Source organism: Lipophrys pholis (assembly GCF_963383615.2).
Source record: "Lipophrys pholis genome assembly, chromosome: 21".
NCBI lineage: Eukaryota > Metazoa > Chordata > Actinopteri > Blenniiformes > Blenniidae > Lipophrys > Lipophrys pholis.
In genome coordinates this window covers 5,466,704-5,493,401 of record NC_137649.1, presented here as the reverse complement: position 1 = coordinate 5,493,401, position 26,698 = coordinate 5,466,704, and the positions used below count along the sequence as shown (strand labels likewise).

At 42.4% G+C, this 26,698-nt stretch overlaps 1 protein-coding gene across 1 annotated transcript in view; it reads left to right on the top strand.

Annotated features, from left to right (window-relative positions):
* mei4 (meiosis-specific, MEI4 homolog) overlaps positions 1-26,698 on the top strand; it is a gene marked incomplete at both ends in the record, with an annotated part of 99,381 nt that overhangs the window by 60,247 nt on the left and 12,436 nt on the right. Inside the window, one exon of the mRNA XM_080491073.1 lies at positions 4,992-5,259. Coding sequence (XP_080347199.1) covers positions 4,992-5,259 — 268 coding nt within the window. The remainder of the gene's footprint in view (positions 1-4,991; positions 5,260-26,698) is intronic.

Here is a 26,698-nt window from a genome sequence, read left to right as displayed (position 1 = left end):
TAGCTACATGGGAAGCAGCCCTCATTAAATTGCCTGGTGGATTATAAAAGAGGAACGTGACCCCCGGAGGGATTTTCATGTCAGACCAACTGTGAGGAGTACAACCACCCACTGATGGCGCGGAAAATCCTCTCCCAACACCTCCTCTCTAAGAAAAAAAACACCAAAGAAACCCAAAACTGAATAAGACCTCTTTGCATTCATACACCTGCCATTAGATTTAAAATGATATGGAGGAGGAAGGAATTAGACAGGAATAAAATACAGCAGATCTTAATGCGCCTTGTTAAAACCTCCAATGAGCCTCATATTTGGAGGATTTGTTGATTCGTTGGACCCGCAGCATGTCCTTAAAAAATAAAATCTGATTGTTTAAATAATGTTTGAATACACGTATAGTTGCACAGCCGATGCTGATGTTTTCACAGCTCGTTAAAGAAAACGTTAGAGGAGTACACTGAGTGCCATTAATGTGTGATTTGTCTTGATTTTACTCCATAGAGTGACCTCGCCCTAAACTCAGGATTTGTGTTTCAAAAGAGCTCCATGCTGTGATTTCAAAGGGAAAGAAAGGAGCTCAAGTGTTGAGAGGAGATTTGTAGAGACATTTTAATTAACTGAGTCATTGTGCTGAATGTGAAATGATACCGTCAAGTAACCAAAGACTTCAAATTAAAGCGAGACACATTAATCCTGCGGGCCAATACGCTGGATGATATTAACCAGTAACAGACACACCGATCAGATTAACATTATAACTCCTGACCGGTGAAGTGAAATTCACTGTGCGTCAGTGCATTTTCTCATTTCTCCAGGTCGGATGCGTCTCAAAGCAATTGAATAAGGCCAAATGCACTTTGTCATATGTCTTCAAAGACATGTCGCCGTTTATCCAAGTGACTTCCTGAGACCATGCTGTTCCCTTCACTGGACGGGCTAATTTCTCTAAATGGTTGGGAGTTCTGGTAGTTTATCTGTCCGGGTGTGTCAGCCAAGGTTTCAAACTCTACTGGCTGAAAGTTTCGTATGTTCGGTGTTCATTGGGCTCAGTGTGTTTCTCACTGATCCACACGAGGTCACTCGGTGTCCAAAGAGGTCACATGTGATTAACAGCGACCCTTTGAAACTGGATTAGAGGATTTCTTTATAAATAACAAAATGTTGTTTTTGTACCACTTTTCCCAGATAAAAGACAAAAAAAGCACAATACTTCACAATACGACCCAATACAGAGTAAAATACTAGTTAATTGTCTGTATAAAATTGACTTCGGGAGCTTTCTAGGAGTCAATGCAGTCTGTGCTGCGCAGAGACAGTAGGACAGGACTCCACGGTCTTGGTGCCACTGACTGAAACACCCCATAAGAAACCCGGTTTCTGCTGGTCGCAGATGTATTGGGGAGCTTGACCACGTAGAGCCCTAATAGTTTAATCTTAAATGTTAGAATTAATTCTGAGATTTACTCGTAACCAATGAAGAGAAGCGAAGACTGGAGAAATGTCAAGGACTTTTTTGGTGCCGGTTAAAAGTCCTGGCACAGTGTTTTCTACGGTCTGAAGATGGCCCAAAGCTGATTTGTTCAAGAAGACTAATCTAAACCAGAAGAGGTAAAAGTGTGTATTAACCTGGTAACCAACTGTTTGGAGGGATGCTCTGACATCACGTGGCCTGCTGGGTGCTTGGTGTGTGTGGTCACCTTATGGAGGGATTGTTAGTGGAAAGTATTTGTGCGATATTCTGCACCAAGAAGTCACATTTATGGAGGACTAACAGAATCGTAGAGATTACCACAACAAACTTTCAATCAGTGAGTTCCATTTTTTCATATATTGTAATATATTGTATATCTATATCCGAGCAGAAACTGTCTTTCTTCGTCGCTGCCCGTTCTCCCGTTGTAGAGTGTTTCGGAGGAAATGACAGCTTCCTGATGCTGTTTCCCAGATTTCCATCTCCAGTGTCCGGTGGAGCTGGAGCTGCTTGTATACGTTCTCCACTGATGCTCCATCACGGCTCCGGTTAGATTTTGGTTCCAGGTATTGATTCTGTGCTGTCCACTGAACCCTGCCTCATGGCTTCATAAATTTCTGCGGCGTGCACTTCCTGACAGCTTGGAGATTAAAGTGGAATATCCTGGGCTCGCTCTCACCGACCTTTGCGGAAATAAAGCGGCTCCAACTGGTGGACGCTGTTATGCTGTTGTCAAGTGAAACTCATGGTGTAGTTGCTGTTCAGTGAGGCGAGGACTGGACTCCCCATAGATCTCTTGCAGGCAACATAACATGAAGGTTTGCACGATTCTCACGGCGAAGGAGTCGCTTCAGCAAAAATATTTCCCTTCTGATTTGTGTGATTACTGTGTCTTGATGCTTGGTTAGAGTGGAGGAGCTTGACGTGGAGACGCAATGTTTTTTTTTATAATGTATTGTGTGGAAATGCAGGGCAGCTTTTTGACGCTGTGTTTATCTTGATTGGTGGTTCCCAACGTTTTTTGTTTTTTTTTCTTCCCCTCAACAAAAACCTCATCTCTGAAACACATTGCAGCAATGATGGCCGCCACACCCACTGTCATCGTCCTACAAAGACAGGACTCCCAACATAACATGGAGCCCAGGTTATAGATTAAAAAAAAACAAGTTGCGGTGACTTTAATGTTTGTAATAACAGTAGGATAATTCCAGTGTTTTACTTCAACATTATATTTAAAGAGGAGTAGTTTTGTGTTGAGGACAGAGGTGGATTGGAACAATACTTACGATATGCAATTTTACATTTTTCTTTTGGCACATCATCCTGCAGAATCCAACAAACGCAGTACAAATACAGATACTTGATTACTTTAGCCTCTGCGATTCTGCTCGATTATTATTCCTTTCGAACCATTTAAGTATCTGATTAGTTCCGTATTCATTTGTGCTGTATGAACCCTCCAGTCATTTACGCAGTTGGCGACAATGCTGCATTCCTAAGTTTTCATATTGTACTTTTTGTCAGGACACAACCAGGCATTCGAGGACAGCTCCGTAAGCTGTGTGAAAGTACAGCAGCCATCAGAGGGAACCAAGCAGCTGGAAATGTTTTCAGCTTGGGAGACTTGTGATGTGTGGAAAAACAGGAATCAGCAGAGAAATTAAGCGCCAGAGTCTGTGAATAGGCTGTTGGGTAATTAATCAATTAGACTGAAACTGAGTATATAGATTAATTGCGATGCTCTTGCTGTAAATCCTCCATAAAAAGCTCTCTTTGTACTTCAAGTCTTCCTCGTTTCACGTTTTACTCAGTTTGTTGCGCTTCAAACGGATCGTCTGGACATGTGGGGGGGGTCGGCTCGAGAGAAAATAAAAGACCCCACGTCCAAATAATCTTGTGCATCCAGGATCCGCTGCAGATAATGGTCTTTTTAACAATGATTCGTGGTCGCTCTGCAGCCTCCTGGCGCTCTGATGGGAACTCGTCCTTTCCATCTTGTTGACAGCTGCTGCAGCAGACCCTGTGAGATCTCCGTGACATGACGCCGTTTCAACACTTGCCCGCATCGTCTCGTCAGTTCACACGTTAAATACGCACCTGAAGGCCGGCGCAACCTGTTTTCACACGCGCAGTGACTGACGTGCCTTTAAATACCCGGCAGAACACCGAATGGTTGCATAATATTAATCTCCGGTGGAGATTCTTGCTGCAGAAAACCTGCAAAATTGGTCCTGAGCCGAGTCGAAGCCGCTCACCTGTGAGCTTCCCACAGACGGCAGTCTGTTCAGACTTCATCTGAAGACGTGTTGGACCTGAATGACCTGCTTTCAATGGATCGCTGGAGTCCAGGACTTTTCAGGTCAGCACTGCTTGAACCTCACTGCACTGCTATTCAACTCAAACCTGAAGAGGCCCAGTTTGAGGAAAGTTCATGATGAATTTAGTACCATAATAATATAAAATGCTCTCCTTTTGGAGGGTGCAATTTATTCATTATAGGTTGTTTTTTTAATCTGTCTTTATGCTTTTCTTTTCCTACAACTTTTCTCATCTTACCTCTGAAATCACACAGATTTGATTGGCTGAGTGGCAAAAAAAGTTGAAACCAAAATGACCCTGTCGGGTTTCAAATGACTTCCTAATGTTTTGACTGTCGATCCGCGTCCAGGCGAGACCGATTCTGAGTCCGGACCAGTACCACCATCTCGCCTGTTAGTGACCTTTGACCTGATCATGATCAGGGGATCCTGTGGGAAATACAGAGAAAACGGAACTCTTTAGAAATGCTCCATCTCTGCGGTAACGGGAGAAAACTCAACTTTTTGACTCGCTGCTACTGCGCATGCGCACCGTCCATGTAGTCCTGTTGTTTATGTTTATAGCACAATTTACTATAATATATTGAAATAAACTACCAGGACTATGTACCAAAGCACGGGAAAACTGCTCATTTGCTTTTAAAATCCTAATTTTGGACAAATATGTGAACAACCACAATTGAGAAAATTGAGTTAACTGGTGTCCGTGTTCAACCGGACTCATCACAGGAATGTGTAGATGTCAGCGTCGTGTCGCCATCAGACGCCGTCACTGAAAGGTCGAGGTTGTTGAGGTTTAAGAACGTTTCCTTCAAGGCCCAGTTTCCCCTGGAATTCAGCGGCGGTAGCGATTGTGAGATCCCACTTCTGACAACCAAGTTGTTTCAAAGGCACACGATAAAAATGAACTGAGTCTCTGATAAAAGAGTTTATTATTGTCATTCTCGTGAACGACAGCACAGTACCGAGTTCCAAGCTCAGACAGAGAACTTATGGCCTTACTCCTCTGCCAAGGTAAAAAGAAGTGTGAATAATATTTGCCATCGCAAATGTTCTCTCCACGCTTGTGTGTAGGTTCATTACAAAAACAAACAACAACACCCACTAGTGGCTCCACGTGCTAACTACACCTGTTTCAGCATTCCTGCCGTTTCTGTTTTCATAATGTGTAAAGGCGCACCGTGTGGTTTGTATCTCTGCAGGTTACGGACGGTTCGGGGCTCCGCCAGTTTCCCATGGTTCAGTACCAGAACTCCCATCACCTGTTCTCCGTCCTGGAGGAGCTCCTGCAGGAGTCGGACCGGGCGTGGCAGGCGGAGGCCGGGCCGGAGCTGAAGGACTTCCTGCGCTGCCTGGAGGAACGAGTGTTTCCTCTGTCGGAGGAGTTTCATCTGTTTTCCCTCCGCATGTGGCGGCTCGGAGGTCTCGTCAGGGACCCGACCACACCGCTCAGCCTCCGACAAAAACACCGTAAGTGAGAATATCACAGAGGAGTTGATTGTTCTGACAGTTACTTCTCGACTTTTCTGGTGAAACGATTGACCTAAAGAGACGCGTCATAGTTCATCCACAATCTGAAATATGTGGAAGTTTCCTTGTTCACGTTCAACTTTGATTGAAGATTAAAATAAACTTTCCAGTGGTTACACTTGTCTTTTAATTCTTGGAGAAATGTCTGTAATTCACTCGCTGTTCAACACAATTGGTTTAATACATTTAGCTTTTGTATTGTTGATAAAACCAAACTAGAATATTAGTTCACTTTTTATTCTTATTTGATCTCAATGAAATAATTTTTCTTTCTTAGTTTCATTCTTATTATCTTAAATTTTGATGAGATTTTAGATATTGTCTGTTTCAGCTCATTAGTTTCAGTGTATATTTGATATTTTTTACCTCATTCTTGATATTTAATCTTAATTTGTGTTGCAGCTTAAAATACATTTCCAGACCTCCTGACGTCATCTTTTGACATCTTTTAATGATGACATTCTTGGCAGTATAATTTATTCCAAATATTTTGAAAATGTCCTTCATATGCCCTTCATTTCTCCCATTTTATTGATGAACATTTTTACTTTGTAATGACCCATCTCACATCAACAAGAAATGAAGTTTAAAACCAATCTGGATTGACTCATTAAAAAAAACCTTTCTGGATTTACTGTAAATTCAAGTCACGTTTGAATTTACTTTAAGTTGAAAACACTTTGTAAAGATTAATCCTAAAACCAGACTGGAATTCATCTGAAATCAAATCTAAAACAATTCTTGGTTTACTCTAGATCAGCTCTGAAACCATTTTGAAATTTGTTTTAAAATTAACCCTATGATAACTTTAAAATTACTCCCAGTCCAGAACCGAGTCTTAACGAGGGCCCGACCGATTAATCGTCACCCGATCGATCCATCAGCCGGCCAATTTCATTGGCTGATTATAGACAATAGAGAATAATCAGTAATGGACCAAAATTGTGTTCACACTTATTTTTCATTAACAAAATGTGGTGTTTTTCTGATGTTCTTGTGTTATGTATCACAGTAGAGGGCGCTACGACGTATTTCACGTCACGCTCCAGTCACCCGGCAGCAGAGTGCAATAATTAAAAAAGCTGAGGGTGCATTTACTGAACGGAGCGGTTTACCTCAATAGTAAGTGAACTAGTTTTTGAAATAAACAACTGTGCCAGTTTCCCATGACGTGATTCGTTGCATCGTTCACGCTTGTCTGATCTGTTAACTCGTTCTCCGTCCGGGCTTTTATCGCCATCTTTGCTGTGACGCATCACAAACGTCATTACTGATCGATTTATTTCCGTCGACGCGTGACCCCCAGCACTAAAAAAAATTCAATCGGCAATCAGAATTTTTTGATTCCCTAATATCGGAATCGCCCCCCAAAAAAATCCTTACCTGTCAGACCCAAGTCTAAACCTCGTCGAGAATTCAATCTGCGATCCTGACATCAGTCTGAAGACTCCCCAAGAATGGAGTCTAATCTGAGTCCAGGATGAAATGTGGTTTGAGGCTGCTGCTGGTGAAGCTGTTTTCTTATTAACACAGTCGATCAGAGAGTTGACTCAGACGAGTGTGTCAACATGACGATCAGCTGCTTCCCCGGTTCTGGATTAGAATGGATTTAACGAGGCTACAAAAATAGCAGTTTGTACTTTGGAAGCAGACAAACAGGAAACTGCGGCTCCAGTCGGCACAAAATGATGGAAAACTGAAGCAGGTTTTTTTTCCCGTCATTGGTGATCGGCTGAGTCCTTTTCTGTCCTGAAGAGACCGAGTGGCCACCGGTTTTCTTCGTCCCCCACCCCCCCGCCGTGCAATAACGATTCAGGCGTGCGCGCGGTTAAATAAGCTTCCTGGTACGTCACAAATTAGCGGCGGCCGGCGGGGCCCCGCTGCGCCGATAGCCATCACTCCCTTTGTGTTCTGCCTCGGGTTTCTGCCCCTGTCCGTCTGCCATCTCCTCATCTTTCATATCCTGTCGAGAGCCGAGCGGGGACGGGGAAAATAAAAAAGGGGAGCGCTCAGACGTGCGCCGCCGGTTAATGTGCCCTCGCTGTGAGGAAGGAGAGGCTGCGGATCGCGGGATTGACGGACAGGCGTGGGGGCGTTGCCGACAGCAACCCCGGTGAACCCCCGGCGAAAGAGTCGGCATAACGTACATCAGCTCCTCCGTCAGGCACGTGCAGGTTGACGACAATCCAACCTCGTGCGTTTATCTGAAAATAAAACACGAGCTTGATCCATTAGGAGAGAAAGATTCAAACAAACAACACACTGAGCTTTTTTCTTTTTTAGCTTATTTCCAGAAAAACGTTGATTTTGTGACATTTGATCACATTTTCACTCAATACAAAGAAAGCCGTCCACAGATGCTCATTGTAGCAATGAAGGAATGATTACCAATAACTTAATGAATACCAGTAATTTGAACACTTTGAATGCCAATGATGATGACTATGTCATACACACCATACCCATTTTACTGCACAAAACCTGCAAGCAAATCTTTGATTTCCACCAAATGGCAGATTATAGGTCAAATATTCTATTACACTCCTGACAGGTGAATATACTGCGGGCTTTATTACATTACAAAACTCCAAAATGATCACATTATAGGCCATTATTACATGATTGGTTGCTAAAATAACTAAAATTCTCACTAGATGTTTTCAAAAGCTTTCACATTCCTGTTGTCTCAATCTATGAACTGCATGCCATTGCTATTTTCTTTTAATTTATTTCAGAAAGGTGTTCTGTCATTTTCACTGACTTATAACGGCTGCTAACGTTACCATATATGCTGACATGACTGATATTGGGTTAATAGATAACTTGACTCAGTGGGATAATTCAGACTATAGTTAAGCCACAAGTAATGGAAAGGGGAAGGTAATTATTATAAAAAATGACTGTATTACTATGTTTAGCTCAAGTAGATGTGATCAACGTTTGTTGATCAGAATTAGAGACAAAAGTCCTTTAAGATGAAGAGTGTCAAACACATTTTAGTTCAGGGGCCACAAACAGCCCAATTTCATCTTTATGACTGGTAAATAGAGCCTTAATAACTTTAATATTTAAACTTTAAAGTTTTTCTTCGTTGTGGCGCAGAGTACGCGTGGTGAAAATGTCAATATTTTCACAAAACCAAACCATCACTACAGTCTCAACATAAAACCAATTTTAATGAAACCGTCCGATACAAAATAAAGTGAAATGTCCAGAAAACTTCTCCTGCAGCTGTTGCATTCTGGGTGTTTTGACAAACTCCCCCTGGCTACTCTTAAGGAAGTTTTCTTGGACATTTCTACACTTTGCTTGGTGGTTTGGAGCCTCTTGTGGCCCAGTTTGGGCCCACGGGCCCTATGTTGGAATTACATTTACACCCTCTTATTCGTTTAAAAAACATTTATTCAGCCTTAACAATGATGAAAGTTGTTAATCCCCGCCGTTAGGGTATCTGTCCGAGTTTCACTCCTCTTTCACGAAAAGCATCAACTTGTGGCCTCACGCACCAAAATCAGTTTTACTTAAAAAAAAAAAAATCGCACAAAGTAAGGTACGTTCTTGTCGTCTAATAGAATTATTATTATCCACCAGACTGCAGCTCAAACAGGAGTGCATGTAAAGTTTCTGTCACTCTTCACTACTTGACAGGTACGAGTGTCAGGAGGTTTACATGTTTGATTTCCATCAGGAAGTGTGTGGTGTTTTTTCCACACTCCTCCTGCAGCAGGCCCAGACCTATAGCCGGAGGCGCAGAATGAACATATCGCCCTCGGAAGGGAAGCGCCTGTTTCCAAGATGCTGAATAACCAACCTGCCAACTCACAAGAAAAACTGTGTGCAGGTGCACCGAGGAGAGACGATTTCTCTCTCGCTCAGCACTTTGTTTTTCTTAATGGAGACACTTTTTTACTAGAAACTTTCTTTTACCTTTGCTTCATAAAGCTTCTTCATTTTGCACCACTTATAGATTTGTACCTCCTCCGTTTTCAGGCGGTGGGGATCCAAAATGTCTGAGCTCCCCACGGAGAACTGTTTAATATTATGATGAGGTGTGAGCATGGTTTACCTGTACTGCGAGTCCAGTGTCATAAAGATATTATCGGTTTCTCATTTTGAGAGATTATCCAGTGTATTGGGAGATAGTCCCGATAAATGTTTGAATCGAGTGGCTAAAACAAACCTGTTGTAAATATTTAAGTAGGTTAGGTTAAAGTACCGTATTTTCTGTACTACAAGTCGTGCTTTTTTTTTAATTCTTTGGCCAGTCATCTGACTTTAGCCCCGTTTCCACAGTGCCCCTTGGTACCGGTGCCGGTCAGGTGGGGGTTGACTATCCGTAACCAGACCCGTATCAGTGCCGCGTTTCCATTACACGGGGAACGGTTTGAAATGTAGGCGGGGTTATGAACGGTTGCGTAATCACGCAGGATGTGACGCCATAACGGGAGGACATTTTCAAAAAAGTTTCCTGATTGCTGCAGAAGAACTGATTGGAAATGGCTGCTTGCTGGGAGAACAGCGGTCGTCACGGACCAATGAGCAGACGGCAGTGTTGAAGCTCCTCCCCCTCATATCCGGCACATTGTGCCTGGTACCCCAAGTGGAGGGGTAGCGAGAACTGGTTACCAATGGTACCGGTTGGTAACGGTTCTGAGTCAGTGGAAAACGCACAACAACCGGTTCCGACCTGACCCCTACCGGCACCAAGGGGCACTGTCGAAACGGGGCTTTATATATCAAAATGGAGCGGTAGCCTTCGTACCATTTGTAACCACTAGATGTCACTGTATGATGACGGCGTATTCCTCTGCGCTGTATTTTTCTCCTTTCACCTGAAAATGTTGCATGACAGTGATGGAAATCCTGTGCAAACGTGTCTTATACAGCTCATTGACTGACTATCTTGTTATCTTTATTATAATAATACCAAAAATATAATAAGCTACTACCTGTGTCAACCGTTGAACAAAGAAAAAGTTCATAAGACTCAAATGGCACTCAGCAATCTTTTATAGAAATTACAATTGGCCAGGACGTCTTTTTCCTGCGGCTCTACAGACGCCATCAAACCAGATAACGATCACAAAGGGAGCACGTTTCATCACTGGGTGACCTTTATTGTGCAAATCTCTCTTTGAAACAACAGTGGCATTTGTTTCGCACCAGATTCTTCATCTCTCCCGTCATCGCTCCAAACTCGAGGCGACCGAAAGTCTTTCTCCATCAAAGTCTCACTCTTCTTAAAGTGCGGCTGTGAAATGACCCCGAACATCCCCTCATCCTGGGGATTACGGCGCCGCCTCAGCCCGGCTCCCGAGTCCCAGATTTCATCATCTCAAATACTTTTCCACACAAGTGTGAACTTCCTCTCTGATCCCATTGTTTGTCAGGCCTGAAACAATAATAGTGAAATAAATGACTGAAACTTCTCATCTAATGGTCCATGAGAGTCGATAGAAGTTGATTAAAATCGATTAACAGCCACTGTGCCGAACTCTAAACGAAACTTTTTTTCTTCTTCACTTTTTATGTGGCATATTCCCAATTTAGCAGAATCAATATTGGGATTGTTTCCTGTCAAGCATCGGAATGAGGGTTCAGTTTTTCGACGTACCATTTACATTACGCAGGTTAATCAAACTCGACGGAGCTGCTCAGTTGAATTTTTATCTTTATGCCAGTTTTTTATATTTCTAGTATTTATCATCATTTTATCATATTTATATACTTTTTGAAGTTTTTTGATGTTTGTTTCTTTGAACCTTGAGTCCAAAGATATAAACCTCAGTCTGGTTTACTTGTTGGGTACAGATATAGGCTGTCTGTCTCTTTGCAGTTTTGTTTCTTGTTCACTTGTGCGACTCTTTAAACTCCTTTTCAGTCGCAGCGAGTTAAATTTATGAAGCATATTTCATAGAAAAAGGCCGAACCCCACCTCTTTTAATCGCCCTCGTTGACCTTAACACTGCTGGACAGCTTTCAGAATCAACCATAAAGAATAAATCTTTGATCTACAACTGCACTGATTGAGCATCTGGAAAATCATCTTTCATTCCAATCAGGGCGGCGCAGATTTACAGAGTCCGAGCGCCCATAAATCACCTGCTCCTGATGGGATGGCATGGATATGCCTTAGTGAGGCATTATTTACACAATCTGCTCCCAGTAACTGCAGCACTTTGCACTTCACAGCTCGCTGATTTATGCTGTCCCACCTCATTCTGAGCTTTTCTTTCTTTCCCATATGGAAACGGTCTTCATGGTCAGACTGTCTTCAGTGCTGTGGGAGGCTTTTGCGATTGCGACTAAATTACTCACACACACACACACACACACACACACACACACACACACACACACACACACACACACACACACACACACACACACACACACACACACACCTGTATTATTGATTTACTGTATCACACCTTTAAAACAGCCCCTCTACTTAGACCCTATTTACTAAACGTTTCAAGTGACAACACATTGATTTTGTGTTTTGACTACAATGTCCGTTTACACAGAAACGGTAGTAACGCTTAATACGATGTTAGAATAAATACACTATAAACATTAACCTGCGTGAGGAAAGAAAACTGGAAATATGACTCCCAGTCCATATTCTCCTGGAACTTGACACTCTGGAGGTCGCCATTGTTCTTATTATCATTCTAGTTGTGCATGTGCAGAGGAATTGTTTACTTCGGTCATTTTTGAAGTGCGCAGTAACAGTGTTTTCGAAAACTTGCGTTACACAGAGACAGAGCGTTTTCAAAAAGTTCCACCTTGGAAGTCTTTTTCAAAAAGTTGAATTTTCAGTGTCGCAGAGTGACGTTGTCATGTAAATCCGACACCCGTTTTTACGTGAAAACATCGTGTAAACTGGCCCGAGACATTGAACCCATTATGAAAGAGCAGTGGACAGCTCTGGGCCCTCATTTAAAAAGGTTGCTTACGCACAAAACGGGCCCTGAAAGATGCGCACGCCACTTCCCACGCAAAGTTTATGATCTATAAAAATAAACTCTGCGGGAGAATGAGCGTACTGGTACGCAAACTTTTGAACTTTGCGGACACACATTTTGGAGACGGGGGAATCTGGCAGCACCGATTGTGAGGTGGAGAAATGAAGCCAGATTCATCTCATGCATTTATTATCTTCAGACTTATAGATCCACATAATCATACACAGCCAAGCTGCAGCGGTATAGATGTTTCTTTAATGGAATGTTACCACTGAATCAGCAGCTCTATGTCAAACTTTCATCTTCAAATGATCCAGAGCGGTGGATCGAGCTGATTGATTATCAATTGTGACAAAGTGAGTAACAATCAGTCTAATTTCAGAGTAAACACATAAATAGAGCGGTGACAGCCGTGTGTAAAGCTGCAGTGTGGCTGCGCCGGTGTTGTGCAAAAACTGATTCCCGACCACGGGAGCGCACTGACTGGCTGTCACAGCTGCTTTTATTAGGATTTACAGCTTTAACGTACAAATATACTAAACTGTATGTACACGGTAACAACTAAAATGAGTCTCTGGGAAAGTCTCATGCAAAAAAAAAAAAACTGCAGTTGAAATGATGTACCAATGGATTACATGTAAAATAAAGAAATTCTAGATTTTATAATGCTTATTTTATCATCATACATACGTGATACAGTTTAGTATATTTTTACGTTATGGCTGTAAATCCTGATAAAAGCCGCTCGCAGTACGGTCATGCAGACAGACGACCTCCTCGTCACCCTCCACCTCCACCTCCACCTCTAGTGACTGAGAATAAAACACAAAGTCCACTGAGCCTTTTTTTACAAGTCCCAGTTCAAATATTGAATTCATACATTTAATAAACAGATAAAACGGAACTTTATCGGTCTACTGTGTCTCCACCAAAATGTCTTCTTCCCTATCCGACACCCTGACACACGGTGGCCGTCACAACCATGGGGGCTGTATTGGTGTCCAGCAGTGAGCTCAGGTGTTGCCCCCATGATGTCACTCTCCTCTGGCCTCCACCTTCACATCAGATTCTTCTTCTCCACCTCTGCAGTCACTGATCTCTCTGTGGCTCTCGCACTATTTCCAGCAGCGATGACGTGCTGCTGATCGCTTGTATTTTTTCTTATATTAGTGATTCCACTACCGTGATCAACAAATAGTATAATTTACCTGAGCTCCACCTCCTCCATGACTATTTCTCTCTCCATAAAATTCCTTTTCTGTCAAGATTTAGTGTCAAATGCCGGCGATCAACTGGCTGAATGAGATGCAAAGATTTTGACGAGGCACTTTGCATTGACCCTTTATGGTAGAAAGTGGCCGTGTTGAGGGCGGGTGATGAACTGTCAACCTTCCAGGTGGACTCGGATCTATAAAAGGAAAGTGCGTGCAGATTTGCGTACGTACGGTTTTATAGATCCAAAACATTTGGGGGCGCACATACATTTTTAGTAGGAAACCTGGTGCGTTCCCCGGGGGGCACTGGGGGATTTCCAGGATTTGCTCAAGGGCTGTAGGAACAAGCAGGGCTTTAACTCTCCCAGTCTTTTGCTGGTCCAGGTATTCCACCTCTCTGTCATAAGCTCACTTCACTAACCCCCCATGGCTCTGTCACACTTAGTCACCCTGTGTGTGGCCATTTCTAATGACTCGGTCAAGTCCAGTTGCCTTCTACCTCCTACAGAGAATATGCACAGGCATATTTCATATAGCCTTCACACAAGGACAAGATGGAAATCCCCCCATGACATCAAGGCCATTATGTATCCAACAATGAATCATAGCCACCATGGAAGAGCAACCTGTCCATGGTCTACCCGACCGTCCACCATTAGGTCAGCTGGAATTGGTTCGGGCTCCTTGAAACCCTTGATAGAAAAAGAATGCATGGGCAGTGTTTGAGCGAGCAGCTCAGGCAGGAGACGCCCTGTGGCAAGCAGCTTGGACTTTAGTGTCTTTTTCAAATGGACAAGTTGAGATGAGGACCCGACCAGCTTTAAGGTTGTGAAGTGGCCTGCTACACCAGCAGTTTCACAGGTTGGCAGTCCAACGGGTATTTTATAAATTTAGAAAATGTCTTCGATCTGTGCTTCCCCGACAGGTTTTGTGAGAAGATGTTCTCTTACAGGCTATTTGGTTTCACCTGGTGTGAGATCTGCATCCATCTAGCCCACATATAGTCAGGGTCAGACTCTATAATGATGAGTGTTGGACTCCATCAAGGTTTTCACTTTTTTTCTTTTTTGCAGAAGTTGTTGTTCTATTGGCTATATTCAGCGTCTCATTACACACTAGAACAGTCAAGCTGTTTTCATGCAAATCTGGACCGACAAGTCTTAAGTCCTTTGTTCTTCACATTGAAAAATGTGTTTTTGGTTGCCTTGTTAGAGGACCAACCTACTCATAGGTGTTGAAATATTTCAGGGTTTTACTTACAAATAACCAAAAGAGGTAGATCAACTACAGCAGCAATAATTTTGTACCTGTACGAGACTGTTTGACTGACGAGGCACTTCAGCTGTTTAAATGTTTACGAGTTGGTTGAAGATGCTGCGAATAAGACGGCTGAAAAACCATGCAGACACAGGAAGAACATGCGATCTTAGCACAGAATAAAGGCGCCTACGTGCTCCCGGAAGAAGAAGAAGAAGAAGAAGAAGAAGAAGAAGAAGAAATTCTGGCTGCTGCCAGAAGAAGCTGTCCAACAGGTAGGCCACGCCCCCTCGTTACTGGCACACTTCTGTAAAACAGCGTTTTAACTTCTCAACTGCACAGCTTATTGCTCGCTTCAAATGTTTCCAGGAATAAATGTTGCTGAACCGTTTCGTTTCAATACTTAAAGAAAAGGCTTGTGTCCGAGCCGCGATACTGGTCCGGTTTCAACTGCAGGAGCTGACAGCCCCGAGCGATGCCTTCAGGGGCATCGTGTAAACTCCGATCCGTGCTACATGCTACATGCTAACGAGCTTCGGGGCTCACACAGTAGCGAGGCGACTAAATACATAACGCACGTTCCCTGTCACGGACTTGAGGCAGAATGTGGAAGTAAACAAGAAAAATCAAACCAATCATACAAGAGTTTGTGGACCACACTGCAGAACAGGATACTTCTGCCCCGACAGTTGGCACAGCCGAACAACATTTCTTTGTCCAGAGGGAGCTTGCCAAAGAAAATGGTGTCACTTTGTTCGGCAGGACCCTGGAGTGACGAACTTTCTTCTTGTTCTTATAGAGTATGAATGTTTGGAAACTCGAATGTTGGAAAATAGTAGATGTTTTATAGTCGTTCCTGATTTTAGAATTACAACAGTGCACTTCAATCAGCACAACAGAATAGCCAAGATTTGTTTATTCGTTGAAATTAGGATCAGCTGCAGAGTGAAATCAGGTGTGATCAGAATCCTCACTTGGCTCTTTAAGGTAAATAATTGGCTTGCAGTTTTCACTTGGAAACATCCGAGCTCACCATGAGGCTTGCCGATGGGGAAAGTGTTAGTTCTTTTGCTGTGACCTCATTGACAACGTGCATCCATCGGCGTTTGTGTTGCTGATAAATGAACGTCATTAAGGAGCCGCGGACAGCACCTGGTACTGATGGTCACAATCAGCCGCTGGAAGCTCCAAGCGAAGCGGCAGCCAGCAGGAAGCCCCGGAGGACAGAGGCCGCCTGTCAAATTAGTCTGAATTAAAGAGAAAATTGTCCGTTTAACAGCAGAGGAAGGATTCATGTATGTAAATCCGCCTCGGCACCACAGAGCCTCTCTTTATTCTGACTCTCGGGTTTAACCGGTGATGTCACAGTCACGTTATTGTCGCTAATGGTTCATTGTTTTGAAAATAATTGTGAATAATGATTTAATTATCCTTTTTTTTATTTCCGTCTTGTATTGTAGTGTTCAGCTGCAGATCTGACAGACCGGTTTCCAAGCCTCTTTTTATCCAGTTGGCTTCAAACCAGAACGTTCCCACAGCGGTGCTGATTCTGCATCTGGTGTTGATGTTAAACAGATGCTCGCTGGAATGAGGTTGGTCGAATGTTAGAGGTGAAGCATTTTGAGATAAACCGCTGGGAGCGCCGAAAGGCCACTCTTTAAAATCATCGCCGGAGATGAAAAGGTCGCAGTTATTACAAGAGTCAAGCTTCCGTCAAGCTTCTTTTTTTTTTTTTTTTTTCACTTTTTAGGTTTTCCAAACAGATTACGTGCAGATGCTTATTAAGTCACATCTGCTCCAGTTCATAGTCGACTCAAAGCGAAGCCCTCGCGAAAAAGGAAGGGAAACTTTCAAAACCATCTAGTTTCCTGTATTAATAGAACATTAAATTCAATACATGCAAGCAGCGTAGTTGTCCTCAGCACTAGTCTCATTGTGTGGGTTGGGTTCCAGGAGTCTTCCTGTGTGGAGTTTGGATGTTTTCTGGGTGTTCTGGCAACGGTTGGAAAAAAGAGTCTGCTCCTGTCTGGGAGCATTTTGTGAGTTTGCGGTTGATAGACAACTCTAACTTCCCAGCACGTGTGTGTGTTTGAGTAAAAGGTTGAACCTCCCTCGACAGCGATATATTCACAAACACACGACACCCAGGAGGAATTGTGGACGGTCCTTCCTGACAGAACTGCTTCGGTTCGTCCATACTTTTAGGACGTGTGTCACGAATGGCTCTCTCGAGCGCCTGTGTTGACTGTGCCGGTCCAAAAGATAAATCTTTTGTTTCTGAAGCCTTTCGGTTCACCTCCCCGTTTGCGCGACAACGTTGGAGTGGAAACGGAAACCTTGCGTTGTGTTTTTGGGGGGTGAGCGTTTACACGACAAGTGTAAGTTACTGAAAACTGAATTAAAAATGGCTCCCAAGGTGGAACTTTTTGAAGACACGCCATGTTAACGGGTAAAATTGCAACTTTTTGAAAACGCCCCGACTCCGTCTCCGTGGGGGAAAACGGGCGGGCCAGGCGGGTTTACCGTGTTCAGGTGGTTATGAAGACAATCCTAACTGATTGTGACTGTCAAAACAGGTCATTTACCAAGTGACTAGTTACTTTTTGCACTCACTAGTAAAATTACTTCTTCTATTTGAAGACTATTGACTGGAGTTACTGTAAGACTTCAACCACAAGAAGGTCCGAGGGTGTGGGAGGGAGTTTTTCCTTTTCCACCGTCGCTCATGTGGATTTGTTGGGTTTCTTTCTGTTAAAAGCACCTCGAAATGACTGTTGTATTTGGTTCTGTATAAATAGAGATGAATTGAAAGTTCTTGTTCTCAAAAACCACTTTAAGTCAACATCTTGATTGATTGCAGGTTGTGTGTGTGTGTGTGTGCAAACTGTCTTTTTAATTGTGTTTTGATCCTGTAATATATCTGTGAAATATCCCCCTTGAGCAAACAGCATCTTCGCAGTTCATTAAAAATAGAACATTTGAGCTTTCAATTATTCATGAATTGTTAAAGTTTTAGTTTTTAAACTATTACAGTATTTTGTCATACAATTGATTAATTCTCTCTTTATTTACCCACTGGAGCTTTTGAATATTTGATGACTATTTGTTGATAAGCCCACGTCGTTCAATAAGCCTCTGGTAATAAAAAGTTGCTTTAAATGCACCTATAAACCACCTTGTGCCGTCCCCAGGGCCCCGGTCTTGGTCTTTTTAGAATCGCTGATACACTTCACTGACAGCTGCGTCAATAAAAGATACAACTTTTTTAAAAGTATTTAAAAAGATGGAATAAAGAGACATTTGTACTTTCAAAGTTTTGTTCTTCTTTTGAACTGGCATTACAGTATAATACTGGACACCCTCCAGATATTTCAGGTATTTGTCATGACTTGCAGGATTTATCGGCCTGCTTTAAAATTGATTGATCTTCTCAGCTTTTTATTTTCCCACCAGAGCTGTTAAATATTTGATTATGATCTCTTCTCCATTTTAAGCCACTTGTGATGAAATGTTGTTTTTAATACACCTATAAACCCTCTCGTGGCATCCTGCAGGGTCCCATTATAGTTCCTCTGAAGTTACAAATACACTTTACTCATAGCTGCTTATACAATGAAGCATTTAACTTCTGTTATATCATAAAAGGTAAGATGAGATAATAAAAGTGCACATTTACAATGAAATATCCAGTCGGCACAAGTCTAAATTGTTACATTTAACCTTACGTTTCATGCTTTCACATTCATTCGACCTGTTTGTTTTGCAGGTAATCCAGCACTTATTCATACCCTCACGCTCCACAATACAAGTACAGACAAGTTTAAAACAATTTTATCAAATCTATTTCATTCAGTTATACCTCCATATACAGTACTTAGGATTTATTTGATATAAGCTGGAATATTTCAAGCTTTTTTGAGGTTGTTGAGAAAGAGTTTATCCCCTGATACCAACTGCAATCAGCAGAGGCTTTTATTCTGACACACCAAACAGGAACACCATGGCAGGATGACATGACACACAAAACCCTCTTCACTCCACGTTGCCAACTCACAAAGATTAAACTAAACTAAAGTACATCAACTAACTAAGTACAGGAACGAAGCAACAAAAACACAACACAATCATTACCAACACTAACAAGCTTAATATAACCCCAAATAAAGAGATTTGAAACACCGCCAACCCAACTCCCATAATGCACTGCAGCGATCAGCTCTGTGATCGACTGCAAGTGTTAATCTGACGATATCAAGATCGTAAAACACCGTTAAAGAAACTTAATTATTCAACAGCAGTCTCCAGACCCAGCAAGATATAGCTCATGACATGGCAGTAAATCCGTTGTTTATGTTGGAAACACAGAGAAAATGACAACAACTCTGACAGCAGAGCTGTCTGAGGTGCTGAAACTACTCCTGTAGAGCGTCTGCTCCCCAGACTGACATGGATGTACGAACAATTTTCTGATCGTTCCTTTGCTGGAGGTCTGGTAGCTCAGGTGTTGGTCTCCCGTCTTTTAAAAGCTGCTGCTTTTCCTCTAAAGAAAGTAGTGAAAATGTCTTTCTGGTCTCTAGCGCTGTCATCCTGCCTCTTAACCCGCCAACTAGCTAGAGAGCGTAGCACCGCTGTTCAAATTCACTAATGCACTGTGAACGTACCTATAGCATTTAGCATAGCATGGTTACGTCCAAAGGCAATGTAGCAATCTGCCTTTTTTTACCTAAATGGTTTTCATTTTGGGGAACTGACTGCACATGAGCAAACGCATCCATACACTGGATATGACCGGCAAAGGCAGAGCAGCAGTGTGTCTTCAGGAGAGGGTGTGGTCTTCAGGAGGGGGTGTGGTCTTCAGGAGAGGGTGTGGTCTTCAGGAGGGGGTGTGGCCTTCGGCAGGAGGGAGTGATTTGTGCAGCCTCTGCCATACCAGGAAATAGTGGTGAGTCATTTGGGCTATGAAAAGCACAAAATGCTGACACTTTTAAACCTATAGCTCCTGGAAATTGAAAATTTTCTTACAATTATAACATAATTAAAACAAATAATCAAAATAAATATTCAAGTCATTTCAATTCAGCCTTGGGTAGACACTGCCTACCCTGACTGCACGTCACTGGTTGTTTGATTTTATCTCTTAAAATATAAGAATATTTCATAAACGACATGGTTGTTTTTTTTCTTTCTATTTTTAAACCATAGGCCACTGCTATGACAATTAAGATGGAATAAATACTGGAAACAAATTGGTTTAGATGTCGTCAGGGCAAAAATAGCTGATACAGCAGTCAGTTTTTCAACGATATTCACATTTTTTAAGATGTCTCTTTAGCTGTGGCTGCATATGGTAAATTTAGCACAAAGTAAATATGTTTTAACAAATTTAAACATTATTGTTAATGAACAAAAGCAATCAGAGAATGCCACCTGGTGAGAATATGTTCCAGATCTTGCCAAAAATAAATCACTTATTTTCTTTTTACATCATCCCTTGGTCTGACAATTTTTTAAAATCAAAATCTGGCCACCAACCAACCAGCCAAGCAACAGCAGTAAAAACATAAACCTCTAGTTGGAGGTAATAAATGGGCTTTCAGGTACAGTTCTGTAATGCTACATGACATTGTGCAGCTTCAGATCTCTTAATGAATCACCTCAAACCCAAATCACCATGATTAAATTACTTTTCTCTCACCATATGAGGTGAGGTGTTCATGTTTAGGTTACAGTTGGGAGATTTTGGCCTTTGCTTTGTGCGTCATCGCTGGTTGGGGTTTCTTAAGGTGCTACACCTCGTCATTGCTCCACGGGGTTGATTTCTGTGTGTCTGTCTCTGTTAGTGAGCGTTCTTGTTGTGATCAGGTTTTAAAAATGGCGGAGTGAATGAGCCGCTCTCCTGACTCATCTGTGTCGTGATGCGCCGGCCAATCAGCAGCCTGCCGTCTGCCGACGTCACATTTTCTACTCGCCTGGAACCTCGGCCAAGCAGGTACCCAGGAAGGTACCTGGTACCAGGTACTAACACGTAATGGGAAAGCGTCAAAAGCGAGGCGAGTCGAGCAGGGCTGAGTAGGTACTAGTGGTAAAGTGCCATTAGTGAGCCGTGGATCAAATGTGAACGGTCCGGACCCTCATTTTCTTGTGTTACCAGTGGGTTTGATCTGACTTCTGTCAGGCGTTCTTTAATTCACTGGAGTAAAAATCTTCTGCCGCTCGCTGTGCAGCCCTCTGAAATATTCAGCAGATAGTAAGCTGAGCTCCAGCAGTGACGGAGGCTGGCGTCTCTTCAGGTTACCTCTGACTGTCCGGATGCTGCTGAGCCTGCAAACGTGCAAACAGTTGCTCTCAGCTGGACCCCTTTATAGTCTTTGTTGGCGTTTGTTGATCCCTGTGGTTATGAATTTTGTCAGTGTTTATTGATCAGTTTTCACCTCAAGCCGAGAACGTGCAAACAGAGCAAAAGCTGCAGGGGCGGTGATTTGATGTGGATACAACTTATATAGATTGTCAGCATAGAATAGAGTTTATTTTATCTGCACTGGTATATCACATTACAGGCACGATTTAACTTTTGTGTGATTCCCCAAGTCAAGCAAAACTTAAATTCGCACAAAAGACGGCGGTACAAAAGTTCAAATAAAGATACAGAAGACAGATGTATGTTTGGGCCATACTACTACATAAACCAGTCAGGTTGGTATTTCAATTTGCAAAAACAAAAGTTATATCTGCACAAAGTTCTTAACTTTGACGCCTGTTTTTTTTTATGGGGTTGCTGCTCGTCGATTTTCTGATGTTGTGTTTAAAGGTTTAAATGACGTTGACTTCAGTCGTCTAGCCTCAGACTCCGTCGTCTGACCACGTACGGGCTCACAAATCTCAAAGAAAGGAGAGTTGAATCTAAATGTAAATCCAGTTGTCTTTGACATTTTAGAAAGATCATGTGTCAAACTGTCGGAGAGCTTGAGAAGATAGTGGCGGGACTTTTATTTCTGTCAAATGTCATTTAAGCAGTTTACGTTGTCGTTATCGACCGGAATCATCGAGCATTTCTTATTTTTCGACATCGAGCTGTTGTTGAGTTCCATTTCAAGTTTGATTTTGTCATGTCAAAACATTTTCACTTCTCACATTTCCCGAAGGAATACTGACGATGCCTGCACAACTCTCAAATGCCAAACGGCTTGAGGCTACGACCCTGGTGCTACGGGACATCCTCTGATACCCCTCCTTTTCCACCAAGCTGGTTCCGGTGCTAGTTCGGAGTCTGAAATTGAGTTAAAAGCGAAGCCCTTAAACTACATTAATTTATGTCCAAATTTAAAAGCAAAATCTCAATCAAGTCTTATTAACCACGCTATGAAATTTTTATTTAAAAAAAAAAAGTCTGAAATCCATAAAACTGTAAACCAGATTTTACTTTACGAAACTGCTTAAAATCATGGAAAAGGTCTAAACCTAAATACCAAGTTTGAAGCTTGCTGAAAATCCACAACAGAACACAGACAGAACCAAGGCATAACCCAAAGCCCATCCGTATTTGTCCAAGCCCAGAACCAGTGCAGAAATATGTTTAAAACCACTGGTTAAAAAAAATTTAAATAAAATCCATAACAATAGTTCCATAAGAAGGACAGTGTCACTGAAGACACTCGCCGTCAAATAACTCACCTGGAATGAACATTGAAACATTCTAAGATCAAATAGTTGGCGTATATTTTGCCGTTTTTAATCAACTTTAAATATGTAGATGAATTACTCCCATGCATTATGTTTTGACACCTCCTCTCACTTTACATTAAAATGACACAGAATCAGAACTACAACCGGGATAGAAACCTACAGAACTCTACGAAGCACAAACGAAAACATTGTGTTGACGCAATGTTTGTTTCTCACAAATGGATGATGCCCTTGCTATAAAATCCACGAATCCCAACTGAAAATCACTGAGTTTGTTCATAGTGTCATTTTTATTGGCGGAATCCATCTTACTTGAACTTTATCGAGATGTATGGATTCTATTCCATCGCCGCTTTGTGAAATTACCTCGAAATCTGCTTCATCATCCTTATTGTGTCTCACACACTGCTGCATGCTGACAAAACGAAAGAGCCCCCAAAACAGAGTAGTATATTATGATTATACGATATTTGTTGTACTTCACAGGCTTGTGTTTGCAATTATCGCAAGATTGGATCCAGCAGAAGTTGATTTTATAGTCGTCTGCACACTGAGATGCTTCAGCTCTCACATTCCTCTACAGCGTGAAGCGAGGACCCCGTGCGAGGCTCGGTTAATTGCTCTGTTTGGAGTACTAATGAATTAGGAAGTTCCTGCCAGACTGAATCTGTTAAACAGGATTGAATTAACTCGGAGCTTGAGTGCTGTTTAACTGAGGTGCAACACGAGGAGCTTGTTTGCGGTTCCATGTCAAGATGAGTTTTTTTTTTTTTTTTTTTTGCTAGTTAACGTGAAACTGCAGCCTCGTCCAGCCTCATGAATAGTCCTACTGTGTTCGCTCTGCCAGTGACGACACTGTTTCACCGAAACTACACCTTTCTTATCCGTTTCAGTCGCTGCTAAGCAAATGATGTGAATAATTAAAGTGGCGTTACTGTCAGAGCAGCAGCTGCAAGTCACTCGTCTTCAATTATTATGAGACAACCGCCTTCCAGCAGCTTCAAACTCTGAGCAGATTCTCAATTTGCGAAACACAAGATGGATAAAATGAATAAACCCAGCTATAGTCGGAGATGGTTTAGCGTTTCTTCATTCCCCGTTTACTTTTCCAGAATGAATTGACACTACGAGGCCGAAAGATTGACTTCTATTATAAAACCATTCACTGCCCCATTAACTAAAAACAGCATCAGATTAAGTTAAGATTCAAGCTAAAATGGAAAACTTGCTCAGAGTCACTGCAAAGGCAACTTCTCTGAAACACTTCTACTACGATTGCGCACCACGACCGTAGTATCGATAGACAATCAGAACGATGTGTCCTCCAGAGTGTCATGACTCTCAGTCCAGATTCTCCCGGACTTGGTAGTTTTATATTTGACCGTCACCGTAATAACAGTACAATTTGGTCGTCTGTCCACTAGAATGTCTTTGTACTCCCATTGTTATTGTTTATAGCTTATTGTTCTCTGTGTGGTTTCGTTACATAAACAAACAACAGCACTCACTAGTGGCCCAACATGAAAACTACATCGTTTTCAGTTTTTTGGTCATTTCCGTGGAAATGGAGATTGTTTTAAAATGTTGCCGTGTAAACTTTTCTGAAATGAAAACACAAAAAAAGACGCAGTTTCACTTGAAACGTTGTTGTATTAACAACAAGTAAATAATCCATTCAAAGTACCCCAAAACTAATGAGTTAGCTTTAAACCAGCATAAAATCCAGATCCAGTAAAAACAGTTCAGAAAATGTTTTTTAATCGAGCCAAACCAAGCCCAAGTCTGTCCACAAGCCATAAGTTACTGGTTCTTCAAATGGCCTTGATACTGAGCTGTCTATGTCATTCATCTTTTAACACTATATGGGATTATTTTAATATACATAGTCAGTACCAGCTCCTTAGATTACCATCTTCCTGAGGTGGAGCCAGAGACCAACCAGGAAACCAAAGCAAGCGGGCGTAAAGGCCCGGCTCAAACAGAACAAAGTAGAAGACTCCTCTCAGACCGTCGCTCCTGAGTCGTTTCCTGTGTGTGCGTTTGGTCCTTAGCCAACTGTCTGAAAGAGCTGAGGTTGTGGATTAACACATAATATTTGCTGAGGGACTGCTGTTGTTCCACAGAATCATGGTTCAACAACTCCGTACCCGACGGAGCTATTGCGCTAACTAGCTGCACTGTGTACTGAGCAGGCAGGACAGCTCACTCCGGGAAAAAGGTGGAGTACTCTGTCTGTCCATGTTCAGCAACTTTTCTACCAATCCTGCTTTAACTGCTGGATTCTGCCCCCCCCCTTCTGCTGGATTCTGCCCCCCAGAGTTGGAATATGTCCATGAGATGCAAACCAACCTTATCTAATCGATCTAACTCCTGGTGCGGTTGATGTTCTTCCTCGAGCTAGCATTAGCACGTCTACACACTGCTACTCCTACTACTACTATTACTACTCCTGCATCATTGTCGGAGACTTCAATCAGTCAGATCTACTCTGCACTCCAGGATATATATCCAGCATGTAAACTGTTCCACCATAGGACTAAACACTCTACACAAACTATAAACTGAACACAAAGGCTTTGCTCTTCTACCCCTTGAGGGTAATCTCACTACTTCTATTGCCTGCTCATGGACCAATCGTCCAAAGGAATAAAAAACAACTCTGGGACTGTTTGAAGTGCGCACAGTGGGGAACGTTCACAGACACCCACACACCTGAGGACTTCACCTTATCTGGCCTCTTATACATCAGCTGTGTGGCGACTTTCACTGAAGAGAAGAAGATAAAAGTTTCCCACTGAAAACCAATGGATGGATAAAGAATCTTACTAAAAGCACATAAGTAGGAATTTACATTTGGAGGTGCAATTGACTGCGGCGCTGTCTGAGCTGAAGAACGGCACTGACAAAGGCCAAGGGCATTTAAAATATATAGAGGATGAAATGAACACTGTTATCAACCAAGGATGATCTGCCTGTGTAACTGGATGTCCAGTGGTCCACACACCTCATCACCCATAACTCCGACCCCCCCCCCACCCCCCCCCCCCCTCCCCCCCCACCCACAACACTCTGAATGAGCAGAGGTGCAGAATCTGGTGACTTGAAGCTCAGCGGACTGGAATGCCAACTGAACCAGTCATCGACTTCCGGAGAAGAGGGGATTAGTAACACTAATCCGTTTTAGTAAATGAGGACTATGTAAACTCACTCTCCTCCGTCAAGCTTGTGGGAACCAGCACCTGCCTTGCTGAAAAGGCCTGACAGCGTCTCTGTCTCTTAGAGACAATGCTGAAAATAATCTGTCTTTTCTTAGTGTGCCCTTCTCTCCTACTACACCTGCTCCATACCGAGCACATAAAACATTTCTATTCTTTCTATTCCAGTTTGTCCAAAACACGAAAACTGTGTCTACAATAAGTCTACAACTAGTTTAAACCCAAGTCCAAAATCTTTTAAATGTACTTCTAAGACATGGTTCAAAGTCAGAGGCTCAAAAATAGTATAAAATCTAGTTCAGTTTGAAAATATATCTGGAATTAAACAGCTCAACAGTTGAGATTTTTTGTGTGGCTTCAGTATGAAATGAACTTCGTAATGATTTTAGTCACATACGTCACGACTCACGATAAAAGCTCCTGGTCGTTATTGATGTAAAGCTATCGACGAATTAATCTCATGTCGTCAGGTATGAACCCTCTTCCACTGCATTGACCAAGGTCAGCACTACCACGGACGGTCTGAGTCAGCACAGGGTGAACACATTGTCTCTGACCGCTGGTTTCAACCTTTAGTTTCACTGGGTAGATGTTGCTGAGCCGGCATGTTGTTCCTCAGAGCCTCCAACATGAGTCTCAGTTCTCCACCGGACACTGAGGCAGCGACCATCAATCAGCTGCAGCATTTAAAGGGCTTTCACTAACAGCGGTGGCACATCGTGTCCAAACAAACCACCCATACAAGATCTCAGCAGTTCGTTCAGTTTTAAGTGCATATTGTGATCTCTTGGACCGTTTTTTTAAATCTGCAGTGCAGCAGATGTCTTTCAAATTATCATACGAGGGCCAGCATTGGGATGAAAACTGATCTCTGATTATAGATTCTTAAATAAATTCACACAAACTACTTTAAATTGAACCTTTTTACAAGACTGCTACCATTTTTTCCAAGATTACCGCCTATTTGATTGCAGGGTTTTTGATATTGTGCACACATTGAAATTTCAAAATCCCATCCATTTTCCAACATGGACGCTTTTTT